This window comes from Rattus rattus, chromosome 7, assembly GCF_011064425.1.
Source record: "Rattus rattus isolate New Zealand chromosome 7, Rrattus_CSIRO_v1, whole genome shotgun sequence".
Taxonomy (NCBI): Eukaryota; Metazoa; Chordata; class Mammalia; order Rodentia; family Muridae; genus Rattus; species Rattus rattus.
The window spans coordinates 118937826-118950965 of record NC_046160.1 but is presented as its reverse complement, the minus strand read 5'-3'; the positions used below and the strand labels follow the sequence as shown (position 1 = coordinate 118950965).

The following is a 13140-nucleotide window of genomic DNA, read 5'->3' as shown; positions in this document are numbered from 1 at the left end:
GAACACTCCTGTATAGGCCCTGAAACACATTGAAGCCAGGAATCAGATGTCCAGGAGCAAAGCGATGCAGTCCGTGGGGAAGCACTGGGCAAGCACACCCAGTGCCCTGCAGAGACAGAAAGTTTTAAGCAGGAGAAAATTGAACCGGGACAATTAATTGAGATGGAAATCATCCTTCCTTTGCAGACTTCCCTGTTATCCCAACCCCACCCAGACCCCTGTGGCTTTCTTCTCCGCTACCAGATTCACTGGAGCATAAAAATGCTAAGCTTTAAGGGACTCCCTCCCCAAGTGAAACTGAGGAGCAGAGAGATCCACCATGTTTCTTGAGCTGCTACTTTGGCCCTGAAATGGAGCTGCACCCACCATGGCTTCCTGTTTCCTCACCCTTGCCTTCCCTCAGGTGCTGAGGGACCCTCCGTAGTGTTGTGGACATGAAACCCCGGGCAGGGATTTGCACACAGCCACCTGACACACACACACCCCCACACACACACACTCACACCCCAGGCACTCCTGTGCTCACTGAGATCTGCTTTGGTGGAGAGGATGGAGAGGGAAAAGGGGGAGGGGGTTGATGAGTCCTGGAGCAGCTGCTTCTGCACACACACACACACACACACACACACACACACACACACACACACACACACACACCCTCTCCATGGCCCTGCCCTTTGGCTTAATTAAGCAACGGCAGAATGGAAGCCTGAATACCTTTTGTGTCCTAGGCCTCTCTTCTCCCAGCCTCAAACCACTCCTGTGCTCTTGTGCTCTGAGCCTTTGTTCTGACCCCCGCCCTGGGGAGGCCCAGCTTCTCCTCAGTGCCCACCATTCCCATCTGTCAGCCCTGCGTGCTGAGACCCCATCCTGGCCCAGGGGACTAACCTCATCTGAACACCAGGCTGAGTCCTGTGGCTTTCACCCCCCATTCACACCCTCCCCATTTATAGCCCTGCTCATGTACACGTGCAGTTGCCACTCTTCCTGTCTGACCCGCCCTCCCTCCAGCACCGGGCTAAGACCCGCCTCGGTTTCCCCCCCAAGGGCCGCATCTGCACAGTCTGCAGCACCTGGCAGGGGGCCTGTGGGTGATCAATGAAGAACGGTCAATACACTGAACTAAGATATTGATGTGTAAAGAGCCGCTGTTCAGGGAGGCCATTTCCAAAACCTTGAAACCCGCCGTGCGTGATTCCCGGAGTCTGGAAGTGTGTGAGAAGTATGCTACAGATGTCAGTGGTGATTGCCCGTTGCCTTTTACCAAACAGAATTGCTAGGAAGGGCCCAGACTCTCCACAGCAGGCCCATGCTTCCCCCCAAAGACAAATGATTGATTTCCCACTGACTCGGCTATTTCAAACTGTCTGAATTTGAAACTGAGCCATGAATGTCCAAGGCTGGCTTCCTTGGCTGAGACTCTGGGGCCCTGGTGAGCTTGGAATTCACTATCCCCTCACTGCCCCCCCCCCGCCCTCCCAGGAGCACTTGAAAGTTCCAGTGTGGGGAGTCCTCAGACATTGGAGCCGGGGATTTTATTTTCCTGTCCTATAAGCTGCAGTTAAGAGTTGCTTCTGTGTTACCCACCCTCCTGGAGCATCCTGAGTCTGGGTGTAACACATTCAGTGTTCCCCGCTCTGTTTCTGAAGTTCCCACTTTCAGGTGAAGCACTGCAACTTCATGTAGACACCCATCTTAGCCTCGGACTGCGTAAGAGCATGCTTACCCATTGAATTGTTGCCTCATTGTCGCCTTACGACGCCCCCCCTGATAGATGAAATCTTGGAAGAGAAGGACTGTTTGAGAACCGTGCTGTGGCTCAGCTCTGGGGCGTGTCAGTCAGTAACTTTTGGCAGCTGCTGAGCTGAAGGAGTGGTTTAGTGTCAGGTCCTCGCCTCCAGGCGTTGGGCTGCCTAGAAGTCAGAAAAGATCCCTGCACCTTTGGTGCGTTGAAGTGGGGCAGAAGATTGCACTCCCAGCCCTCTCCAGGGGCCACTGAGAATCAAGTCAGCTTGGGCGGCTGCTGTCAGGACTTGACTTCTGTTCTGAACGGTGGCTCTTTCAAGGACTACTCTCTGCTGTGGTGTGTACAGAACTCTTCAAGTGTGCTACCTACCTGGGTGCTACAAGCAAGTATTTTCTGAAAACCCTGTTGTGGGTCCTCCACCCTGGGAACAGAAGACGGTGCTGCAGTAAATCTCCAACCCCCTTTGAGCCTACACACTCAGTTACAATATTTACAAGCTGCACGCCTAGATTGGGCAGATCTACCACTGCACTGCTCTGTACATCAGCTATGCTACTTGTGGCTTCTCCAAGCCATGTGGTTCTGTTCCATCTTCCTTCCACCTCCTCTTCCCCTGTCCTCCTCGTACTACCCTCATTCCCTAAAAACCTCCAACCCCACCTTTCCCTTCCACTGCCCAATCACAGGCGCCAGTCTTTATTTGACCAGTTAGAATAGAGAGAAGGTTCACAAGAAATCACCCAATCTACTCCTCCTTGGGACAGCCCCTCTTAAAGAAGAAGAATTAACATCAGAACTCAAACAGCGCCAGGGCAACCCACAACACAGCAGGAATGTCCCTGCCCTTGGTTTGGGGGGCAGAGTGGACTGAAGAAACCCCATAGACCTGGTTGCACTGTGAGTGGTTGAGATGTGCATCAGAGGAGCACAGTGTGCCCGCAGGAGCGGTGTTGTCTGTTACCAGTGTCAGATGCAGCTGAGACGGTTCCGGATTGGGAGGAGTGGTGAGAGCTCTCTCTCTTATGTCAGCTGAAATGTGTCTGCCTTTAAGTTTTATTTGTGAGAAACGATCTTGCGAAATGGGGAGTATTACTCAGTACCGCTCCACAAACATTGATGTCCCGGTGCAACTGTTTTGTTTGGTCACAGTGCCGTGAAGCACCCCAGCTCACCCAGCCGTCACACACTACCATAGAGCTCAGGTCTTAAAGCACAGGGAATCCCAGGGGGTGGCGGGTGGCAGACAGAGGTCCAGAGCCTGGCGGCAAGGCTGGCTTCCTGATGTGTGTGCCCATGTGGAAGTATAAGAGCGCATGTGTATATTGGACACCTTGAAGCTAAGAACCAGAAAAGAGCTCGTTGGAGGCACTGGAACCTCATCACCAGGAGGTGACAGCCACATGGCTGAGTAGCTCTGTTTAGAGTGAGCGCTCTGCCAAGTCAAGGACAGGTGTGTAAAAGACCTGCTGTTACTTTGACCTTGAGTGAGGAAGGCAGTGGAGGCTCGCTCCACCCACCGTTCTTATCGTTGAGAGCCTTGGAAATGCATGTTTGTGAAGAGGACTGAAAGTTCTCCTCCATAACCATTAGTTCAGGATGACATAAAAGCTAAACTATGAGGGAGGAGACATAGTTACATAAGGAACACTCTCTGGGTGTTCTTTCTCATTCCTAAAGACACCTCCCAGACCTGTCCGAGACTGCTTCGTAAATGTCACATTGAACGTAGAACATTATGAATTTTAAACATGGCTTCTTATTATGGTAGTAATATATGTTCAAATTGGTAAGCACCAATGAAACAAATAAAGAATAAAGTAAAAGCCACTTACAAGTCATCAACGGCCAGTGCCTCCCTGCCTGGTCCCAGCCTGTTTTCTCCTTCCTCAGGTTGGACACCCTGCAGTCAGTCACATGCCCTCATCCTATGAGACTGGGGGAGCACAGGGCTCTTCTCCACCATTGGGTCTGGCAGGTGCCTAAAGACACTTTGTGCCCACTGCCCTTGTCCTTGCTGAGGAGACCAGCAGCTCCCCAGGGGTACTGGGTTCAGGGTGGACTCCTGGGGTTATGTCCAACCTGCAGAGTAATTGGCCTTTCTCCCACCCAGCACATCGTAATGAACCATTTTTCCTCTGTGCCTTTGTGTGTTTCTTCCTTACTTTTGTCCTGTTACTACTAATTATGCTCTACCAATAACCCTAAAAGTCCCAGGCGGCCTTTGTGTGCACACTCCGTCAGGCACAGCTTTGTGCTGATTGTTCCTCGAAAGGTGCGGGAGCGTCCCCCAGCCTTTGTAGTCCTGGTCTTTTGCTGGAATTTGAGAGTGACAGGTCTTTTCTCTGGGAGTGATTCCCGCTCTGTAATTTTCCCCGTCAGACGAGAGGCTGAGAAATGAGGCATTTGCTTATTGTGTGTATGGATGAATTTCTGCCCCCAGAATCCTATTCAACTTATTTTGCAAATTGTGCTATAAAGAAGTATAAAATACTTGGAGGACCCTGCAGAAGCCTCCCAGGGCCTGAGCTCAGCACAGAGCACAAGCAAAAGGCTGTACGGCTAAAGACAATGCTGGCTTCACAAGGCAGGTGTGCATCTCTGTAAGCTGACTCTGGGTCCTCGTGTCCTGATGACCTGTTCTGGGTGGCATCGGCTTTCCAGTCAGAGCCTGTGCATAGGCCATACAGGACACTGGTGACAGTGCTTGGGGCCCAGTGCCCTGGGCTTGCACACTGGTCTCTCCAGTGGGCTCTGGATATGACGGGAACAACGCTACACCCCAAAGATCGGTGTTTCACATTTGCTTCAGGGATGAGATTGCTGCAGGCTGCAGGCCCTATGTGTCTTACTCTTCTTGGCGAGTCATATGCCATGGGGATATATTAAAATACTGTAGCTCACACACTGCTACGCAGTTAGGTCAAACAGCATGTAAAACCAGGTACTTGCCCTCACTGCAGAAAGTAATTTCAGGGCAAGCCGTCCGAAGCAGAAATAAAGCTTATTAAATTATTTTTTATTAAAAATTTGTAGGATTTTTTTTAATGTGTATGAGCCTTGGCTTGCAATTCTGTGTTGACCACATGCAAGACTTGGTGCCCTCAGAGGCCAGAAGAGGGTGTTAGGTCCTTTAGAATAGGAGTTACAGATGGTGATGACGCTCTACAGGGATGCTGGGAACCAAGTCTAGGTCTTCTGTAAGAGTATCAGGACCTTTTAACCACCAAGTCATCTCTCCATCCCCTCATGTTTAAAGACATTTTTTAAACACAAAATTCAGCATGAGGATTAGTGGAAGGCATTTAGGAAAACAGCAGAAGCGTCTGAGGGCACAGGCATGGGCTTCCCAAAGGCGGCTGCTAAGAGCCTACAGCAGCCAACGTGCATCTCTCTGGCTTCCGGAGTTCCACCTCAGAGGGTTGGTAAGAAACCTAAGCGAGACCACAGGTGGTTCTTGTGCTTCGGGTGGGAAGCTCTGAAATGGTAAAATGCTAGGTCACAGGTTACAGAGAAGTTAAGTGGGTTTTTTTGTTTGTTTGTTTGTTTATTTATTTATTTTTTTAGAATCCTAGAAAATTATCTGGGGGGAAAAAAAAGAGTAAAGCCACACTTGAAAGTCATACAGACTTCAGCCTTAAGCGTACTTGGTTACTATTTTAGCATAAGCTGGCTCTGAGGAAAGGGAAGTATTATCTCTCACAGCAACCTTTTTGTTGGAACCCTTGACTTACTCACTGGGGAGGTCATGGTTAGGACCTCCTCTTCCTCCCTGTAGACCTGAAACCTTCTCTGTCTTCCTATGCTGACTGGAGGATTGGGGTGGAAATGGGAGTGGATAGTGTCCTTGTTAAGTGAAGAGATTAGATGTCAGAATGGCTGTGATACGGGGCTGCTGCCTTGTTCTAGTGGGGACAGCCCTGTGGGTCTTTGGTCTCATGACAGTGCAGTGTCCTGGAGTAAGGGCCTCCAGACAATGGATTCCCTCAGTTGGTGGTGCTGCCTTCCCTGTGCACATGGGGCTCTGACATTTCTGTGTCTGACAAGACACAGGTACCCTGGCTGAATGTTTAGCAGGCACCAAGCCGTGTGCTGTACCTCACAAGATTTAACTTAGATTCTTCCCAGCAACCCACCAGAGGAGTCCTATTACCATCCCACTTCACAGATCATGAAACCAAGCCACAGAGATTTAGAGAACTTGTCCCATGGTCATCCAGATGTAGACAGCAGAGCTGGGACTCACAGTTGGGCAGGGGCCTCCAGAGTCTCATCCTAAAACACCATGCCACACTGTGTATACAGATCTTGATTCTACCCTGTCCTTGTCTCTCCCCAGTAAGAGGTTCCACATCCTCTGTGGACTTTTCTTTTCTCATCCCACTGATGTCTCTGAGATGCTTGCTTCCCAAGAGCAGAGTCAAGTCACCTCACTGACAGTTGTCACCTCAGGGACGATCCACAAAGTCACCTCCTTCATCTATGGCTGTCAATGTACCCACCCTTCTCATTAGGACACATCTTACACCTAACTTCCTTGACAACCTTCTCAACACAGGAGAGACCACACAGCCAAAAATCTGGAACCAAACTAACAGAACTCTCCAGTAAGACACGGAGAAAACCGCTTGCTCCATTTATGGGTCCCATTGCAGAGACACAGGGTCTGTTTCAGACAGACCCGGACATCACTTTAGAAAAACACAGAGCCCTTTCCAGAGGTATGCATACTGAAAACACTGTTTTCGTGACACAGCGGTCCCCTTTGCCATGTGGGAATATATTTTAGTTTACATACTTGGGCTTTTCCTTGCTGTTGAAGACTAAGGATTTGGGTGAAAGAACAGAAGATGACAGACAAACACAGGCGTGCTCCTCTTGGTGAGCTCTAGCCTTCTTGGGTAGGTACAACACAAGCTGTCTGCTCCTGGTCTCAGTTTGGGTGGGACATCTGAAGGAATTCTGGGAGCTGCCCCTGGTCCTACAGTAACATCTGAGGCTGACAGTGTCCTGGTTAAATGGGCTTTCCTCACTCCTGAGCAATCAGCCACCTGTTGGCTGCTGAGTCATGAGCAGCTAGGAAGATGGCTGTCTTCTTGGTAAACTCTAGGTTGCTCTGATAGCCCTGGGCTTGTCTCACTGAAGTGATGTCCCTGTTCACAGATGGAATCTTTGTTAATGACCAGACTTCACCCAAAATTTGCATCTATTAGGAAGTTTTTTTCCTGTTAAATTAAGGGGGCAAACAGCCCATGGTCCATCCAAGGGAAGACCTATTTGCCTATTTCTATATGCACAGTGGGTGTAGTGACATCCGGTGAAGTGCTGGGGTTGTCGAAGAGTTGGACACGATGGTTTGGAGAAGACTGCGTAGCTGAATTCTTCTTTGAGACATTTAGAGAATAACTTGGGAATCTCTATTCAGAGGACTGTTTGCTGCCAAGGTTATTGATGAGGAGGGTTCTCAGACACAGTCAGGCATTCTCCAGTCTTTCTCCAAGTATGTTCCTGCAGCGTAGTTAGCGACACCAATCATCTTCTGCTCGGAAGACTGTCTTCTCTTTCACGGTTCTGTCTGGACCCGCTTCTCAGAGCATCACCTGTAGGACGTGCATGCAACCCATGCCACGCTTGTCACTTGCCCACAGACACCTCCAGTGTGCACAGCACAGCCCCTACCACTGCCACCACCACTGTGTGATGAGTGCAGGTGATACAAACCGAGGGGGCACACTAGTCGCCTGCGGCGCCCTCGGGATGGCTGCAAAGGCCATAACTTCAAATCCCTACAACGGAAATGTTTGTGCTCACTCAGACTTTCATCCTTACCTGCAGGCATTTGTCACTCCGTGTGGGTGCTTGCCCTCCCGGGTGTGGACAGCGCTCTTCAAATGAAGGACACAGCAGCACGGCACGCAGAGGCTGTATGTGTTATGGCTTCCCAGTTCTGGAAGGGAACACGGGAGTATTCACACCTAAACTAGACCAGATGCTTAGATCTGTGCGGAGCAAGCTTGGGCCATTATTATTTTTTTTTTTTTTTACGGATCAATAGACTCGGCAAAGTTGGTGCCAAATAAGCTTGAGAACCTGAGTTTGGATCCTGGCGATTGTAAAAAGCCAGGTGTGGTGATGCGTGGATGGGTTGCCAGCATGAAAGAGACAGGGACAAGAGGATCCCTAGGGCTCCATAATTAACTAGCTAGCTTTGCCAAATCAGACAGCTCCAATTTTGGTGAGCAATCCTATTTCAAAAAAGTAAGGCGGAGTTGGTCCTGATGATTTTTAACTCTAGCAGCAGTTGGGAGACAGAGGCAGGTGAAGGTCTGTGTGTTCCATACCAACCAAGGCTACCAAAGTAAGACCCTATCTTTAAAAAGGAAGAGGTAGAAGAAGACCCTGCCTGACATTGACCTCTGGCTTATGTGCATGCAGACACACACACGCGCACACACAAGCACACAAATGCACAAGCACACAAACACACATGCACACACATGCACACACATGTCTCATACACACACATACTTGTCACATGGGTATACATATGCCTGAGAAGCAGGCCACGTTGTTTCCATTGAGATGAAAAGTACAAACATTTTCCTTGGAAAAACTCTTGAGTGTTGAAGTGCAGTACAAGGAAACCCCAAACTATACAGTCTTTGTGCTGTTAATTTATAAACTAAGGTGAAGGACAAAACATTGGACAACTCCCTTCTTCCTTCCACTGTTATCAAGACAGCAAGGAATCACTGTCCACAGTGATCTACAGGAGGCCATGCGGGATGAAGCTTTTTATGTGACTAAGATGCTCAGAACCGCTCTACCAGCTGACCAGTAGCACACCTTCACACACACAGACACACAGACACACACACAGACACACACAGACACACACACATACACAGACACACACACACAGACACACCAGCCCAGGCTTCGTCCTGGATGTGTTTGTTACATCACTGATATGGTTTTTATCTACGTGTGCCCAATCCTCACAGCACTGCAGTCTCATAGACTGGCTGGTGCAGCTTCGGGAAGACCACTGTGGCCAGGTACAACAGATGCAGGTAACCTTGTCCTGGGCCAGGCGTGGGCAGTGTGTAACCAAGAGAATAATCCTAATGTGGCACGTGCTGCAGAGATGTCTAGGGTACATTGAGGACTATGAAGTCACTGTTTGAACCAGGGCAAGCCTTATGCACAGTGATCTTTCCAACTGGGGAGAAGCATTTTTCCAAGGTCAGTCAAGCCTCTGGGGGCATTTCTTCTCAGATTCTGCTAAGCAAGAGAGGCCGTATGGTAAACGCAGGGTATTCCGTAGACAAAGCGGAGCTGGAAGGCTTATTCCTAAGAGTATGTGTGCCATGAAGAGGCGGGTAGATCAGAGCTGCTTAAATGAAGATTCAACACCGTGTCTTCGAGCAGTGCCACCATCAGAGAGAGACAGAGAACCCAGCTGCTTCCCCTCGGATGCTGCCATTCTGTGCCAGCTCAGCACGGAGACCCTCCTTCACAAGGTAGTGCAAGGCTGCCCTAGTGTCTCCTCCTCAGGAGCTGTTCAGTAGTGGGCCTCTCCTGGTGGCTCAAGACCATGCTGCTTGTGAGGGCCCAGCGTGTGCTCTTAGCAGTAATCCTTCACGTCTGTGCCCAACTCTGTATGTTCTGTGAGCTCAGGGAGATCAGACCTGAGACTCCCTTCCAAGGGATGAGCGAAACAATGGCGTGAGTGCCTCCCTGTGCCAGACGAGCCCTCAGTGATCTGTAGTCTTTGTTGGTTTTCAGACCAGATCTTACCACAGCTGGCTGTGTGAGGAAGGCCTGAATGGCCCTCTGCCTCAGCCTCCCCAGTGATGCGATCACAAGTGTGCTACCGCACCTGGGCTATTTAACCCTCCACAACCGTGAAGTTGGTTCTGCTGTCACATTTTACAAAAGGGGAAACCGAGGCACAGAGTGGTCAGGCAGCATGTTCATGTTCATACAGGCAGTGCTGAAGCCAGGCGTCCAAAGTGAAGGAATTTTGGCCCCACGCATTATGATATAGTGGGTGATTACGGATGTGTATCCTACAAGTCAATAGGGTGAGGGGGAGACAAACAGGTCCTACAGCCCTCCGCTCCATTCCAGACCTGTCTCTATCCATTATGCTGTATCTCATGCATCCTCGGGGCAGCTCTGTGGAAATGCTGACCCTTGTGGGCTCACCCACGGGCTCCTGAAAACCACATGAACTTAGAAAAGCCCTACCCGATGCCTCCACAGCTGCCTCCCTGCACACCAGTGGAGGTCAGTGTGGGCTGGGAGCTCTGGACATGGCTCCTATGTTTCCCCTGATTTAACTCCCAGGCTTCACACAGCATCGTCCCCAGCCAACCACCTACTCACCAGCTACTACACCCCCTCATCCAGACAGACAGACTCCGTCCCTTCCTGCCTCCCCAGGGCTGAGATTCCAGGTGGCCACTGTCATGGCAGGCTTATGTGGTACAAAAGACAGAATACAAGGGCTTCACACATGCCAGGCAAGCACCCTACCCACTGGGCTACATGCCCAGCCCTAGAGGACTATTTTGACATTCATTTCAGCCATGTGTGGTCAGTTCCGCTGGTTAACATCAGGCAGTTCTCTCTGAGGAACACAACAAACTAAGCATCTCAACCCATGAGCTTTTGATCTTTCACAACTAGCATTTCCCGTTTTGAAGGGAAGAAGCCAGGGTTGGAGGTTTCAAATGGCTTGCCCAACTTCACATACAGCTTATGCGTCCCAGCCAAGATTCTGTGCAGGACTAGGCTCCCTTGGGGAACACTTACTCTTCAGGCCACCCTCTTTAATTCATGGTGCAGACAGGTACATAGCCAGCATGACTTCCTGTGTCCCTCCCCTAGGTTCATCCTGAGGGCACACTGAATCTCATCCTGAGCTAAAGTTTGTAAGCCACAGGAGGTACCACATAGCCTCTCTTCCCGGTCGCCTATGCCAGAATCCACGGCAGCCCTTCTGTGAGTAGAAAGAGAGCAAGGTGTGCATGTGCTTAGGTTAGTAACCTGCACCATCAGCCTGAGAAGAACCCCTTCTGGGCTTTGTTGTTGGTTTGCTCTGCCTTGTTTTTGAGATTGTCAGAAAGTGAGCTGATAAATAAATAAATAAATAAATAAATAAATAAATAAATAAATAAATAAGAAGCCAGGTAAATGGAGAAAAAGGGATGGCCTGGGCCAAACTGGTCCTTTGGCCCCTTGTGTCAGAGGCCTCACCACTCACGCAGGTCTTGTTTTCTGGGGTTTGCCCACTCTCTTGTCATGTCCAGGGTACCCATAATAACCTTCACCATCTCGGTTGCCTTCAAGTCTCAAGGCTTATGTGGGCCACCAGCCCCAGGTGAAGGCCCCTGCTGTAGCTCAGGGGCTGAACTGTGTTGTAGACCTGTTGGGGAGAGAAGCCAGGGCATGGGCGTCTACTGTAGAGAGGTGGTAAGGTGGGGGTGGGGCAGTCTCTGCATTGATGGCGACCTCTGTGGGGATGTCTGAAGCCAGGGATAAGACGAAGACATTCTTGTGTTCTCTGACCTTCTGCCACTGCCTCTGCCTTTGGTCCACACTGGCAGCGAGGGCACAAGTCTTTTTTCTGCTGTTCTGTCGGGCTCAGATGCACTTTCCAATTCCCTCCTGACACCATTTCATTTTCGTTGTGTCTTAACTTGCAGAAGCTTCTAGAATGAGTTCTTTTCCATCGGAAGTGGGAGCTAGAGGCCAAAGGTCAAGGTCAGCACCAAAGTGTTGTGCTGCCAGGATCTTGGGATCCTCACATTGTACAGAGTAGGATTGTTTCGGGACAGAAGATAATACCAGACTGAGGATGTTTCCACTCTGCAGTAGACTCCTGGTCTCCCACACAGCCTGTACTCTAATGAGAAAGGAGAGGTTCTAACTCGATCTAACTGCTGCATTGTCCTTGACCAGAATGAGACAAAAAGACTGCTTTAGAAACCTATGTGGTGATGGAGTTGTGTCTGCTCATGGGTACACATGTGTATGTGTGTGCATAGGTGTGAACGGTCACATTTGTTCTTAGAGCTGAGTCCTTCAGTGGCTTGTAGATCTCATAGGGGCTTAAGGACAGTGCCCCAAACACACTGATGGGCATGCTGAATCCTTATAGTCTGTCCAGTGGCCAAGAGCATGAATTCTTCCTAGCGTAGACTGGGACCAAGTGGGTAGGTAGAGAGGGTGGGCTTGCGGTTCTGTAGGACCACTGAGTAGGCTCTCTTGAAGGCTCGATCCCTTGACTGTGCCTCTGGTTGTCCCGCAGGAGCTATGCCGCCAACGTATGGCTGTTCGGCCACAGGATCACTCTGAGGGACCACATACATCCCGCATCAACAGTGTCTCATCCCAGCTCAGCGATGGGCCCATGCCTAGTCCTTCAGCCCGGAGCAGCACTTCATCCTGGTCGGAGGAGCCTGCCCAGTCTAACATGGACATCTCTACTGGCCACATGATCCTGGTAAGGCTTGCATCCTCTAAAGTTCTGCTGTGAAGGCATGACAGGCAGAGGCAGGGCGTGCTTTCCCTGTAACGGTTGTGTTCTACCTACCGGTGTCCCTCTGTCCGCTGCTCCCTAACCTCAGAAGTTGCTAGTGTTCCTCTGTGAGTCCTAGATATTCATAAAAGGTGTGAACTCTTTCTGTCTTGCTTGGAGCACACACGTGTGCGTGTACGCATGCTCCCTTGGACTTGAGATGGGAATGTGTGCCTTTTAGCAATGGCTAAAACCCAGTGTGTGGCAGTCTGTTGCCTTTTGATGAATAAAATGCGGCTGTTGCCTCCTCCACCCTGTTCCCAGCCCAACAAATGCTGTCTGAGTTTTTTTTTTTTTTTTTTTTTTTAAATCAACAAATGTCATTCGTGGGTATTGTGAAGCTGAAGATGAGGGGGCAGAAAGAGGTGTGAGCTGTCTTCAGTCAGTCACCAGAGCTATTCAAGGCCTGTTTGCTGACATACATAGCTTCGTGGCAGGGCCATGACTTTCCCTGGTACATTTTCTCTGCAGTGATCTAGGATGGGCAGTCTGCGCTGCCTTGTGGTATAATATTTTTCCAGTTTCATTAACAGAGATATCTACAGCTCAGAGCTTCTTCAGGCTGTCCCTTGGCCATCCTAGCATGTCGAGCATCCTTACTGTTGAGGGAACGTGGGACAAAAACAAACAACACATGTCTGTGTTAATTTTTCAAGTGGGATCAGGGTCTCTTCTAGCCTGAAGGCAGAGTCCAATTCCCTGCTTTAGAAGCACCTGTGTGATCATGGCTCAGGGGAGCACAGGTAGCCTTCCTGCCTCAGAACAGCCCTGTAAGTTGTCTTTATACTCTTACCTAGGGCTTAGGCTA

General features: G+C 50.0%; 1 protein-coding gene across 1 annotated transcript in view; it reads left to right on the top strand.

Moving 5' to 3' along the window:
- Ptprn2 (protein tyrosine phosphatase receptor type N2) overlaps nt 1-13140 on the top strand; it is a 725488-nt gene that overhangs the window by 619904 nt on the left and 92444 nt on the right. The window contains exon 14 of the mRNA XM_032908352.1: nt 12063-12257. Within this exon, the coding sequence (XP_032764243.1) occupies nt 12063-12257 (195 nt within the window). The remainder of the gene's footprint in view (nt 1-12062; nt 12258-13140) is intronic.